The sequence below is a fragment of the Pleurodeles waltl genome, chromosome 1_2, assembly GCF_031143425.1.
Source record: "Pleurodeles waltl isolate 20211129_DDA chromosome 1_2, aPleWal1.hap1.20221129, whole genome shotgun sequence".
Taxonomy (NCBI): Eukaryota; Metazoa; Chordata; class Amphibia; order Caudata; family Salamandridae; genus Pleurodeles; species Pleurodeles waltl.
In genome coordinates, this window is record NC_090437.1 from 1,231,418,448 (window position 1) to 1,231,433,358 (window position 14,911).

The window sequence follows — 14,911 nt, forward strand, 5'->3', positions numbered from 1 at the left end:
GTGTGACTATCCTAACACCTAGAGTGCCCAAGTTACACCAGTAATATGCAAAGAGTAGTGCCAGGGCCTCTGTCTGGTATAGACACAGTGTAATATGCCATGGGTTGCTTATGTCAAGGCTGACATGTTGGGTATGGCCATGTACTTTGCCGGTGTAAAACCAGGGGTGGCAACTTAGTGTGGCCACCAATATGCCAGGGAACCATCTCCACACCTCATTCCAGCACACTGATTCACTTAGAGACATACATACAGTAAACAGAGACAAAATAATACTGTTGAACTGAATGCATTGTGGTGGTTTGCACGATATAAATTTGAAAAACTATAAACTGAGTGTGCTACTGGGCTTCCTGGCGAATTAACAAATCAATGGTTGATGAACTTGATCATTGTTTGCTTTTGGGCTGCCTTTATCATCCTCTCCTATCTTTGAACAGTCCACTAGCTGCACACAACTGGATCAGACATGACATAACTAAAGCGACTTACACAAATCTTACTATACAGCTTGCTGCATTCCACTGCTTCTTATGTCTTAAGGCACCAGCTTCCATTCAGGTTAATTTTCCTAACACCACGTGGTCTTCTTTGCCCAGTACTGCAACTCTTACATTTCTCTTCCAGGGGATCCTCATCAATAGTCATAAACATTGAATATTCCCGCCCCTGTGCGGGGACCCCGGAGCATATATATATAAAATACATACATATTATCATGTGTAAAACAGCAATGCAGGCTATAATCATAAATAGGCTAAAATGCTTTATTTCTATGCAAGTATTTTTTTTTTTTTTTTTTTTTTTTAATATTATATTATAAAATCACAATAGATCATAAATATCTACCTAAGCCCCAAAAACTGGACTTAGGGAAGTAAACAGCAGTAAATAGCAGAGAAAAATAGAAAAAAACCACATTGAAAAACAATGAAGCATTCTTAGCCAATAGGCTGCATGCAGGTTAACACAGGAGAACCATAAAAACTTTGGCACCGTGCCTTTAAGACCCTGAGCACCTCCAGTATCCCACCATGCCTCAGGGGTGAAGGGAAGGTGACAGTTGGTTCACAGTTAGGTCAGTTCTTTTTTCCGGCTTCTTCTGAGAGGATCCTGGAGCATTGAGCTCTCAGTTTTTCTGAGTTTTCCTCAGAAAAATTCTTTAAAAAAGCGTTTTTCACTTTTCACTCGACAAGTAATATCTTTGTCTGAGCTAGGAAGGTTTTTTCTGACAGAAAAATGCCTTCTCTTTTTGTAAAATGTCCCTCTTGTGGGAAGAAGAAAGCCCAGTCAGACCCACACTCTCTGTGTATTGTCTGCCTGCCACAGAGTCACTGTCCTGACACCTGCAAGTATTGTAAGAACATGTCAAGGAGGACTCTCAAAGACAGAGAGAAGATCAGGCTACATGGGCTTCAGGAGAGGAAAAAGTCAACATCCTCTTCACTTCCCAGACCTACAGCAGAAGGAATGGCCCGTTCGACGTCGACAGGTAGGATTGTACCTGTTTGTTCTCCATCGACGTCATCGGCACCACCGTCTCACCGGCATAGATCGCCGTCGACGGCGACCAGACCGACGTCGAGGGACAAAACGTCGAAGCATGGACACAGGGGTACATCTCCGTCGACGGCAGGCCGCCGTTCGGCGTCGAGTCATCTCCGGCGCTCCCGTTCGCCGTTGAGAACGTCTCACCCCTTGGCGTCGAAGGACACAACACCAAAAACACCTCGACGGCATGAACATCCGCCGTCGACCACTCGCCACTCAACGTCGAGACACACGACGGCGAGTAGGTCCAGGTCCCGTGATAGGCGATCGGCGTCAAGACACTCGACGGCAAGACCTCCGACGTCAGGACATTCGACGTCGAGAGCAGACCAGCCAGCGCAACCTTCGACGTCGAGGATACAATCGACGTCGACACAACCTTCAGCGGTGTCACAGGCAGTGGAGCCAGCGGACAAAGCTCCCTCACCGGTGGTCTCTATAAGGAGTGCATCATCCCATTCCAGAGCATCGGGGCATGTTTCTCCCATCACAGCATCCCCGGATTCACAATACTCGAGGATGTATTCTCCTACTGCCTCATTACCGAGAACGCCATCGCCTACAGCTAGAGCAGGACGGGCTCGTTCTGCTTCTCGTCAGCCGACCACAAGACCTGCACACTCTGCTACAGCCTCTCGGAGCAGGTCCCGTTCCCGAAGGAGAACCAGGTCACGAACACCACGCAGAAGATCACCTTCTTGGTCTTCTTCAGGATCGTCTGTGGGGCGCTACTCCCCCACACTCACAGATTCTCCACCTGCTAGGATTTCCCCGGTGGATGATATCACCACTTTTAATGAGGTTCTTCTAAGGGGAGCGCAGAAGCTAAATATTGAGGTACCAGAGCCGGCCACCTCATCCTCAGTTATCTTTGAGACCCTACAACACAGATCAGTCTCGAGAAAACTGCTGCCACTAGTACCGGGTTTGCTGCAACCGACTATGGACACTTTTCTGTCTCCAGCCACTCTCAAGTCTGCCCCGGCTAGGATTCAAAAGAAATACAAAGCTCCGGAACAAGATCCTTTATTCCTGCGGAAGGATCCGCCACCGGACTCTGTGATCTTAGCCGCAGCCAGAAAAACACACTCTGTGGCATCATCTTCCACAGTCCCCCCGGATAAGGAGAGCAGACACCTAGACTCTCTGGGGAGAAAGATGTGCGGTACGGCGGCATCTGCTATGAAGGTCTCCAGCGCCTCAGCACTTCTGGGCAGATATGACCGCTCTCTGTGGGACTCACTCCACAGATTTACAGAAAAGTTGCCCAGGGAAGATAGACAGGACTTCCAGGAAATCTTGCAGGAAGGGGGCCTAGTATCTAACCAGGTCATCAGCGCGGCGGCGGACGGGGCGGATTTGGCTGCGCATGGGTATGCGCACGGAATCTGCGCTAGGAGGTCTTCCTGGCTACGGCTCACGGGTCTGAAGCAGGAAGCACAGCAGCGCATTTTGAACCTCCCATTCAGCGGGAGTTCGTTGTTCGGTACCCACGCGGATGAAGAGATGGCCCGAATGAAAACGGAAGTCGACACGATGAGGGCAGTGGGCCTGGAACGTAAAAAAGACTTCAGGCGGAGGTACAGGCCGTATGACAGACGACCATTCCAGCAGAGGGTTCAAACCCCTCACTGGTCTCAAAGGCCACAACAACGACAGGGACGTCCCCTGTTTCAGGCACGTAGACCCACAAGAGACAGAGGGTCAAGTAGACCTCAACAGTCTACAGCAAAGACGCCATCAAAGCAATGAGGCATTGCTTCCCTCAGCACTGTGCACCACTCCGGTGGGGGGAAGTGTTACGCATCATCTTCGCGAGTGGCACTCAATCACAAAAGACAAATGGGTGCTCAATATTGTCGAACATGGCTATTCTCTCCTTTTCAAAAAACCTCCTCCACACTTGCCGCCAGCAAGGTGTTTTCCTTCTCATCTCAGCCTGCTACGCAAGGAAGTTCTCGCACTCCTACAAAAGAAAGCTGTAGAAAAGGTTCCTCCGGCACAAAAAGGAAAAGGGGTGTACTCCCGTTACTTTCTGGTGGCGAAAAAAGGTCAACAGGGCCTCTTCAGACCAATTCTGGACTTACGGCTCCTGAACAAGTACATAAGAAAACAAAAGTTCAGGATGCTAGCCCTTCACCAGATTGTCCCGCAACTGCATCAGGGAGACTGGATGTGCTCCATCGATCTACAGGATGCATATTTTCACATCCCAATAGCAACCAAACATCGGAAATTTTTACGTTTCCAGATAGCGTCACAGCACTACCAATTCAGAGTCCTTCCATTCGGCCTGAAGTCTGCACCCCGAGTCTTTTCAAAATGTGTAGCAGTGGTAGCGGCACACCTTCGAAGACAAAAAATATTCGTCTATCCCTACCTGGACGACTGGCTAGTGAAGGCCTCATCTCCGGATCAGGCGAGAAAACATCGAGATATCGTTCTAAGAACTTTCGAGTCTCTAGGTCTTCAAATCAACCACGACAAGTCAACCTTGATTCCAACACAAAACCTCCGCTACCTGGGAGCGATACTAAACACAGAGCTCCAAAGAGTGTATCCTTCGGAGGAACGACTTTTATCAATCCACAGGAAGTGTCAACATCTATTAACAGCCGATGCACCTACAGCTCGTCAGGTGACATCGCTTCTGGGCTCCATGGCTTCATGCATCTTCATTGTCCCGAATGCCAGGCTACGCATGAGGCCCCTTCAGGAGGCATTAGAGAACAATTGGAGCCAAAAGACTGGTCACTGGGAGGACAGAGTTCGACTACCAACAGTGGCTTTTCAATCACTACAATGGTGGATGCACAGACCACACCTGTCGATAGGTTCTCCGTTTCACCAGACAATTCCAGTCGACACTCTGGTGACGGATGCGTCTCTTCAGGGTTGGGGTGCTCATCTGGGTTCCTTCCAAGCTCAGGGTCTGTGGTCCGACAAGGAAAAGAACTATCACATAAATCTACTGGAACTCAGAGCAGTCCATCTGGCTCTCAAATCTTTCTCTCCATTGGTTCAGGGGAAATCTATCCTAGTTCAGACAGACAATACAACCACAATGTATTACCTGAACAAACAGGGGGGAACAAGATCACTACCTCTGTCTCGAGAATCCCAAACGATATGGCATTGGCTCCTGGCCAGGGGAATGTCTATCACAGCGGTACACCTGCCAGGTCAGCAAAACGTAGAGGCAGATTTCCTGAGCAGACATCTGGAAGACGCGCACGACTGGGTGCTACACGACGAAGTCGTCGAGGACATCTTCGGTCAATGGGGTCGACCTCAGTTGGATCTCTTTGCAGACGAAACAAACAAAAAATGCCCAGACTTCGCGTCCAGGTTCTGCCGTCCGGGATCTCAAGGGAATGCCCTGTTGATCAACTGGTCAGGGACATTTCTCTACGCCTTTCCACCGATTCCCCTCATACCGGCCGTAATCAACAAATTTTACAAATCCAGAACCAGAATGATTCTGATAGCGCCACAATGGCCCCGCCAATTCTGGTACACGGACCTACTCAACTTATCGGAAAGACCTCACAGGAGGTTGCCGTGCAGACCGGATCTCCTGAGCAGGATGGAAGGCAGAATCCTACATCCCAACCTTCCCTCTCTGAGCTTGACAGCATGGCTCCTGAATTCCTACAGTATGGGCACCTAGGGCTCTCACAGGAGTGCATGAGCATCTTGAAAGAGTCAAAACGATATTCCACGCGGCGTTCTTACGCTTTTAAGTGGAAGAGATTTTACATCTGGTGCTCTCAACAAGGTATAAATCCCATACGAGCTCAGGAGGACGTCATACTATCCTATTTACTTCATCTGGCGAAGTCTGGTCTGCAGGTATCTTCTATTAAGGTTCATTTATCTGCAATTACAGCGTATCGTAAGTCGCCTTCTCAGGAATCCTTCTTTACGATACCTGTAGTCAAGGATTTTTTAGAAGGCTTGAAAAAGGTTTTTCCTCCCATTCGGAGACCTTCTCCTCCATGGGAACTGAATGTAGTCCTGTCAAAACTTATGGGCCCTCCCTTTGAACCTATCCACAAGGCCTCTTTACAGCACCTTACGTGGAAGACGGCTTTTTTGGTGGCCATTACTTCAGCGAGGAGGGTCAGCGAAATTCAGGCTCTGTCTTGTAGAGAACCGTACACGGTTTTTCACGATAATAGAGTGGTTCTGCGAACTCACCCATCTTTCCTTCCGAAGGTGGTGTCAGAATTCCATATCAATCAGACTATATCTTTACCGACTTTCTTTCCCAATCCGGAGACTCCGGCTGAGAAAGCATTGCATTCTTTAGACTTAAAAAGAGTGCTGAAATTCTATTTGGACAAAACAAAACCGATTAGACATTCTAACCATTTGTTTCTGAATTATGGTCATTTAAGAACAGGAGAGGCAGCGTCTAAACGAACTATATCAAGATGGATTGTGTCTTGTATTGTTAACACTTACCAACTGGCTAATAAGCAATTACTGGCTAGGCCAAAAGCGCATTCCACAAGGGGAAAAGCGGCTACTGCTGCCCTCCTTAACAATGTACCAATTTCCGAGATTTGTAAGGCTGCTACATGGAAGTCTGTGCATACCTTTACTAAGCATTACTGTTTAGACTCGGATGCAAGAGCGGATGCCCAGGTGGGGCAGGCCTCTCTTAGAAATCTATTTGCATGAATATGTATTCTTTCCTGCACTTCTTTCGGACAGTCCGCAGAGTTTAGGGATGGGCTTGCTAATCTATTCAATGTTTATGACTATTGATGAGGATCCCCTGGAAGAGAAGGATTAGTTACTTACCTGTAAATCCTAGTTCTCTTCCAGGGGTATCCTCATCAAAGTCATAAACAACCCACCCTCCTCCCCGGACTTAAGTCTCCTAGAAGTGCAGGACAGATTATCTTTCTGATCAGTTACACAGATTGTCACCGTAAAAAAGTACTGACCTAACTGTGAACCAACTGTCACCTTCCCTTCACCCCTGAGGCATGGTGGGATACTGGAGGTGCTCAGGGTCTTAAAGGCACGGTGCCAAAGTTTTTTTATGGTTCTCCTGTGTTAACCTGCATGCAGCCTATTGGCTAAGAATGCTTCATTGTTTTTCAATGTGGTTTTTTTCTATTTTTCTCTGCTATTTACTGCTGTTTACTTCCCTAAGTCCAGTTTTTGGGGCTTAGGTAGATATTTATGATCTATTGTGATTTTATAATATAATATTAAAAAAAAAAAAAAAAAAAAAAACTTGCATAGAAATAAAGCATTTTAGCCTATTTATGATTATAGCCTGCATTGCTGTTTTACACATGATAATATGTATGTATTTTATATATATATGCTCCGGGGTCCCCGCACAGGGGCGGGAATATTCAATGTTTATGACTTTGATGAGGATACCCCTGGAAGAGAACTAGGATTTACAGGTAAGTAACTAATCCTTATCAACGTTGAGCATTCTAGAGTGTTTGGTGTCTACTGAAGCTTTGAGGTCTGTTGTGACACCGTTAACTGGAAAGCCCCTTTATCAATATTGTGACAGTTGCTAATACATAGTGTTACATAGATTGCCAGTGTGTAAGTTGCATTGTATAGTTTGCCATCTGAGTTGCCTATTCAGTTAGCGCTATTGATATTTCTTAGGTTGCTCTTGATACTATAAATATTGTGCCCATCAGGCCCCTCCAATTCTACAACCTGCACAGCATGTTCCGGTGTTTGGTGAAGCACTGTTAGGATGCACAGCTGCAACTCCTGCAAGTAAAGACCGGAAACAAGATACACCCCCACCAGCAAATTCTCCTCCAAGTTTCAGCGCCCCATCTCCTTTTGGGTAAGTTTGACAGGCTCTGCTTCAATGGCGGTCACATTTTTCACACAGTATGCAATTCCTACTTTCTATCAACCCAGTTTAGCTTGGCAATTGTGTATTTTTTTATTTTTTTTTGTTTTTTTTAACCTGCATAAAACTCTGTCCAGGCTTATGGAATTAGGGCAGCCCTCGTACAAGGTTCAGTTGGTCAGTCACTGGGGCACTTCAACTTACATGGTGTTATCAATATGTTCAGAGCAGTTTCTTTCACTGTCACTTGTGGGTGAAATGGGAAAAGAAACGGCTCTTTAGTTGCCCCTTCTGTGTATGTTTGTACTGTAAGGAAAGGCCTCCTTGGCATGTTTACCCCCTAACTTTTTGCCTTTGCTGATGCTAAGTTATGATTTGTGTAAAGAAATGGCTCCCTGTTGCAGTTACCCCCCCACTTTTTGCCTGATACTGATGCTGACTTGACTGAGAAGTGTGCTGGGACCCTGCTAACCAGGCCCCAGCACCAGTGTTCTTTCACCTAAAATGTACCATTGTCTCCACAATTGGCACAACCCTGGCATCCAGGTAAGTCCCTTGTAACTGGTACCCCATGTACCAAGGGCCCTAATGCCCGGGAAGGTCTCTAAGGGCTGCAGCATGTCTTATGCCACCCTAGGGACCCCTCACTCAGCACAGACACACTGCTGCCAGCTTGTGTGTGCTGGTGGGAAGAAAATGACTAAGTCGACATGGCACTCCCCTCAGGGTGCCATGCCAACCTCACAATGCCTGTGGCATAGGTAAGTCACCCCTCTAGCAGGCCTTACAGCCCTAAGGCAGGGTTCACTATACCACAGGTGAGGGCATAGGTGCATGAGCACTATGTCCCTACAGTGTCTAAGCAAAACCTTAGACCTTGTAAGTGCAGGGTAGCCATAAGAGTATATGGTCTGGGAGTCTGTCAAAAACGAACTCCACAGCTCCATAATGGCTACACTGAATACTGGGAAGTTTAGTATCAAACTTCTCAGAATAATAAACCAACACTGATGCCAGTGTTGGATTTATTAAAAAATGCACACAGAGGGCATCTTAGAGATACCCCCTGTATTTTACCCAATTGTTCAGTGCAGGACTGACTGGTCTGTGCCAGCCTGCTGCTGAGAGACGAGTGTCTGACCTCATGCGGTGAGAGCCTTTGTGCTCTCTGAGGACAGAAACAAAGCCTGCTCTGGGTGGAGGTGCTTCACACCTCCCCCCTGCAGGAACTGTAACACCTAGCAGTGAGCTTCAAAGGCTCAAGCTTCGTGTTACAATGCCCCAGGGCACTCCAGCTAGTGGAGATGCCCGCCTCCTGGACCCAGCCCCCACTTTTGGCGGCAAGTCCAGGAGAGATAATGAGAACAACAAGGAGGAGTCACTGGCCAGTCAGGACAGCCCCTAAGGTGTCCTGAGCTGAAGTGACTCTAACTTTTAGAAATCCTCCATCTTGCAGATGGAGGATTCCCCCAATAGGATTAGGGATGTGACCCCCTCCCCTTGGGAGGAGGCACAAAGAGGGTGTACTCACCCTCAGGGCTAGTAGCCATTGGCTACTAACCCCCCAGACCTAAACACGCCCTTAAATTTAGTATTTAAGGGCTCTCCCTGAACCTAGAAATTAGATTCCTGCAACAACAAGAAGAAGGACTGCCTAGCTGAAAACCCCTGCAGAGGAAGACCAGAAGACAACAACTGCCTTGGCTCCAGAAACTCACCGGCCTGTCTCCTGCCTTCCAAAGAACTCTGCTCCAGCGACGCCTTCCAAAGGGACCAGCGACCTCTGAATCCCCTGAGGACTGCCCTGCTTCGACGACGACAAGAAACTCCCGAGGACAGCGGACCTGCTCCAAAAAGACTGCAACTTTATCCAAAGGAGCAGCTTTAAAGAACCCTGCAATCTCCCCGCAAGAAGCGTGAGACTTGCAACACTGCACCCGGCGACCCCGACTCGGCTGGTGGAGAACCAACACCTCAGGGAGGACCCCCGGACTACTCTACGACTGTGAGTACCAAAACCTGTCCCCCCTGAGCCCCCACAGCGCCGCCTGCAGAGGGAATCCCGAGGCTTCCCCTGACCGCGACTCTCTGAAACCTAAGTCCCGACGCCTGGAAAAGACCCTGCACCCGCAGCCCCCAGGACCTGAAGGACCGGACTTTCACTGCAGAAGTGACCTCCAGGAGTCCCTCTCCCTTGCCCAAGTGGAGGTTTCCCCGAGGAAGCCCCCCCCCTTGCCTGCCTGCAGCGCTGAAGAGATCCCTTGATCTCTCATTGACTTCCATTGCGAACCCGACGCTTGTTCTAACACTGCACCCGGCCGCCCCCGTGCCGCTGAGGGTGAAATTTCTGTGTGGGCTTGTGTCCCCCCCCCCCCCGGTGCCCTACAAAACCCCCCTGGTCTGCCCTCCGAAGACGCGGGTACTTGCCTGCTGGCAGACTGGAACCGGGGCACCCCCTTCTCTCCATTGAAGCCTATGCGTTTTGGGCACCACTTTGAACTCTGCACCTGACCGGCCCTGAGCTGCTGGTGTGGTGACTTTGGGGTTGCTCTGAACCCCCAACGGTGGGCTACCTTGGACCAAGAACTGAACCCTGTAAGTGTCTTACTTACCTGGTAAAACTAACAACAACTTACCTCCCCCAGGAACTGTGAAAATTGCACTAAGTGTCCACTTTTAAAATAGCTATTTGTCAATAACTGGAAAAGTATACATGCAATTGAAATGATTCAAAGTTCCTAATGTACTTACCTGCAATACCTTTCAAACAAGATATTACATGTTAAACTTGAACCTGTGGTTCTTAAAATAAACTAAGAAAATATATTTTTCTATAACAAAACCTATTGGCTGGATTTGTCTCTGAGTGTGTGTACCTCATTTATTGTCTGTGTATGTACAACAAATGCTTAACACTACTCCTTGGATAAGCCTACTGCTCGACCACACTACCACAAAATAGAGCATTAGTATTATCTCTTTTTACCACTATTTTACCTCTAAGGGGAACCCTTGGACTCTGTGCATGCTATTCCTTACTTTGAAATCGCACATACAGAGCCAACTTCCTACAATTTGAAAGTGTGCTGGGACCCTACTAACCATGCCCCAACACCAGTGTTCTTTCCCGAAGCTACCTTTGTCTCCACAACGGGCACAACCCTGGCACTCAGGTAAGTCCCTTGTAACTTGTACCCCTGGTACCAATGGCCCTGATGCCAGGGAAGGTCTCTCAGGGCTGCAGCATGTCTTACGCCACCCTGGGGACCCCTCACTCAGCACATGCACACTGCTTCACAGCTTGTGTGTGCTGGTGGGGAGAAAATGACAAAGTCGACATGGCACTCCCCTCAGAGTGCCATGCCAACCTCACGCTGCCTGTGGCGTAGGTAAGTCACCCCTCTAGCAGGCCTTGCAACCCTAAGGCAGGGTGCACTACACCATAGTTGAGGGCATAGGTGCATGAGCACTATACCCCTACAGTGCCTAAGCAAAACCTTAGACATTGTAAGTGCAGGGTAGCCATAAGAGTATATGGTCTGGGAGTTTGTCAAACACGAACTCCACAGTTCCATAATGGCTACACTGAAAACTGGGAAGTTTGGTATCAAACTTCTCAACACAATAAATGCACACTGATGCCAGTGTGCAATTTATTGTAACATACACCCAGAGGGCATCTTAGAGATACCCCCTGAATATCTACCCAACTTCTAGTGTAGGCTGACCAGTTTCTGCCAGCCTGCCACACACCAGACATGTTGCTGGCCACATGGGGAGAGTTCCTTTGTCACTCTGTGGCCAGGAACAAAGCCTGTACTGGGTGGAGGTGCTTCTCCCCTCCCTCTGCAGGAACTGTAACACCTGGCGGTGAGCCCCAAAGCCTCACCCCTTTTGTTACAATGCCCCAGGGCATCCCAGCTAGTGGAGATGCCTGCCCCTCCGGCCACTGCTTCCACTTTTGGCGGCAATGCTGGAGGAGACAATGAGAAAAACAAGGAGTCACCCGCCAGTCAGGACAGCCCCTAAGGTGTCCTGAGCTGAGGTGACCCCTGCCTTGAGAAATCCTCTATCTTGAGTTTGCAGGATTCCCCCAATAGGATTAGGGATGTGCCCCCCTCCCCATAGGGAGGAGGCACAAAGAGGGTGTAGCCACCCTCAAGGACAGTAACCATTGGCTACTGCCCTCCAGACCTAAACACACCCCTAAATTCAGTATTTAGGGGCTCCCCGGAAATCAGATTCCTGCAACCTGAAGAAACGAGGACTGCTGACCTACAAGCCTGCAAAGAAGGAGGAAGACAACTGCTTTGGCCCCAGCCCTACCAGCCTGTCTCCAACTTCGAAAACCTGCACCAGCGACGCATCCAACCGGGACCAGCGACCTCTGAAGCCTCGGAGGACTGCTCTGGACTACAGGACCAAGAAACTCCCATGAACTGTGGCCATGTTCAAAATCTGCAACTTCTTTGCAACAAAGAAGCAACTTCCAAGGACTTCACGTTTCCCGCAGGAAGCGTGACTCTGCACCCGACGCCCCCGGCTCGACCTGCAGAAAACCAACACCACAGGGAGGACTCCCCGGCGACTGCGAGCCCGTGAGTAGCCAGAGAACACCCCTGGACCCCCACAGCGACTCCTGCAGAGAGAATCCAGAGGCTCCCTCTGACCGCGTCTGCCTGGAACCAGCACTGCACCCGCAGCCCCCAGAACCTAAAGGAACCGAACCTCAGCGCAAGAGTGACCCTCTGCCTAGCCCAGGTGTTGGCTGTCCTGAGAAGCCCCTGCACCGCTAGAATGACCCCCAGGTCCCTCCATTGTTTCCTACCTAAAACCCGACGCCTGCTTTGCACACTGCACCCGGCTGGTCTGCCCGGTTCTCCATAGGTGCCTATGTGTTTTGGGGACCTCTTTGACCTCTGCACCTGACCGGCCTTGAGCTGCTGGTGTGGTAACTTTGGGGTTGCCTTGAACCCTCAACGGTGGGCGGCCTATGCCCCAGAACTGAGACTTCTAAGTGTTTTACTTACCTCCTCCAGGAGCGGTTGATTTTTGCACTGTGTCCACTTTGAAAATAGCTTATTGCCATTTTTACAAAGACTGTACATATTGTTTCATTCAAAGTTCCTAAAGTACCTAAGTGAAGTACCTTATGTAGGAAGTTGGCTCTGTATGCACTATTTCAAAGTAAGGAATAGTATGCACAGAGTCCAAGGGTTCCCCTTAGAGGTAAGATAGTGGCAAAAAGAGATAATTCTAATGCTCTATTTTGTGGCACTGTGGTCGAGCAGAAGGCTTATCAGAGGGTAGTGTTAAGCATTTGTTGTACACACAGGCAATAAATGAGGAACACACACTCAGACAATTCCAGGCCAGTAGGTTTTTGTATGGAAAAATATATTTTCTTAGTTTATTTTAAGAGCCACAGGTTCAATATTTTACAAGTAATGCTTTAAATGAAAGGTATTTCACTTAGGAACTTCAGGAACTTTGAATTAGCAAAATAGCATATACAGTTTTCACACAAATGACATATAGCTATTTTAAAACTAGGCACTGTGCAATTTTCAACAGTTCCTGGGGGAGGTAAGTGTTTTGTTAGTTTTGCAGGTAAGTAAACCACTTACGGGGTTCAAGTTTGGGTCCAAAGTAGCCCACCGTTGGGGGTTCAGAGCAACCCCAAAGTTACCACACCAGCAGCTCAGGGCCAGTCAGGTGCAGAGGTCAAAGTGGTGCCCGAAACACATAGGCTTCAACGGAGAAGGGGGTGCCCCGGTTCCAGTCTGCCAGCAGGTAAGTACCCGTGTCTTCGGAGGGCAGACCAGGGGGGGTTTTGTAGGGCACCGGGAGTGACACAAGTCAGCACAGAAAGTACACCCTCAGCGGCACGGGGGCGGCTGGGTGCAGAGTGCAAACAGGCGTCTGGTTCGCAATAGGAATCAATGGGAGACCAAGGGGTCTCTTCAGCAATGCAGGCAGACAAGGGGGGGGGGGGCTCCTCAGGGTAGCCACTACCTGGGCAAGGGAGAGGGCCACTTGGGGGTCGCTCCTGCACAGGAGGTCGGATCCTTTAGGTCCTGGGGGCTGCGGGTGCAGTGTCTTTACCAGGCGTCGGGTCTTTGAAGCAGGCAGTCGCGGTCAGGGGGAGCCTCTGGATTCCCTCTGCAGGCGTCGCTGTGGGGACTCTGGGGGGGGGGTCAACTCTGGCTACTCACGGTCTCGTAGTCGCCGGGGAGTCCTCCCTGTGGTGTTTGTTCTCCACAAGTCGAGCCGGGGGCGTCGGGTGCAGAGTGCAAAGTCTCAAGCTTCCGGCGGGAAACGATTGTTGGTTCAAAGTTGCTTCTTTGTTGCAAAGTTGCAGTCTATGTGGAACAGAGCCGCTGTCCTCGGAGTTCTTGGTCCTTCTAGATGCAGGGTAGTCCTCTGAGGCTTCAGAGGTTGCTGGACCCTGGGAACGCGTCGCTGGGGCAGTGTCTTTAGAAGTGGGAAGACAAGCCGGTAGAGCTGGGGCCAAAGCAGTTGGTGTCCGTCTTCTCTGCAGGTTTTTCAGCTCAGCAGTCCTCTTCTTCTTAGGTTGCAGGAGTCTATCTTGCTGTGTTCTGGGAGCCCCTAAATACTCGACTTAGGGGTGTGTTTAGGTCTGGGGGGTTAGTAGCCAATGGCTACTAGCACCGAGGGTGGCCACACCCTCTTTGTGTCTCCTCCTTGAGGGGAGGGGGGCACATCCCTATCCCTATTGGGGGGAATCCTCCATCTGCAAGATGGAGGATTTCTAAAAGTCAGTCACCTCAGCTCAGGACACCTTAGGGGCTGTCCTGACTGGCCAGTGACTCCTTGTTTTTCTCATTATCTCCTCCGGCCTTGCCGCCAAAAGTGGGGCTGTGGCCGGAGGGGGCTGGCAACTCCACTAGCTGGAGTGCCCTGGGGTGCTGTAACAAAGGGGGTGAGCCTTTGAGGCTCACCGCCAGGTGTTACAGTTCCTGCAGGTGGAGGTGAGAAGCACCTCCACCCAGTACAGGCTTTGTTACTAGCCAGAGTGACAAAGGCACTCTCCCCATGTGGCCAGCAACATGTCTGGTGTGTGGCAGGCTGCTAAAACTAGTCAGCCTACACGGGTTGTCGGTTAAGGTTTCAGAGAGCACCTTGTAGGAAGTTGGCTCTGTATGTGCTATTTCAAAGTAAGGAATAGCATGCACAGAGTCCAAGGGTTCCCCTTAGAGGTAAGATAGTGGCAAAAAGAGATAATACTAATGCTCTATTTTGTGGTAGTGTGGTCGAGCAGTAGGCTTATCAAAGGAGTAGTGTTAAGCATTTGTTGTACATACACATAGACAATAAATGAGGTACACACACTCCGAGACAAATCCAGCCAATAGGTTTTGTTATAGAAAAATATCTTTTCTTAGTTTATTTTAAGAACCACAGGTTCAAATTTTACAGGTAATCTCTCATTTGAAAGGTATTGCAGGTAAGTACTCTAGGAACTTTGAATCATTACTTTAGCATGTATACTTT

At 49.2% G+C, this 14,911-nt stretch overlaps 1 protein-coding gene across 1 annotated transcript in view; it reads left to right on the plus strand.

Annotated features, from left to right (window-relative positions):
- KDM3A (lysine demethylase 3A) overlaps positions 1 to 14,911 on the plus strand; it is a 280,805-nt gene that overhangs the window by 70,786 nt on the left and 195,108 nt on the right. The window contains exon 9 of the mRNA XM_069204391.1: positions 7,233 to 7,387. Coding sequence (XP_069060492.1) covers positions 7,233 to 7,387 — 155 coding nt within the window. The remainder of the gene's footprint in view (positions 1 to 7,232; positions 7,388 to 14,911) is intronic.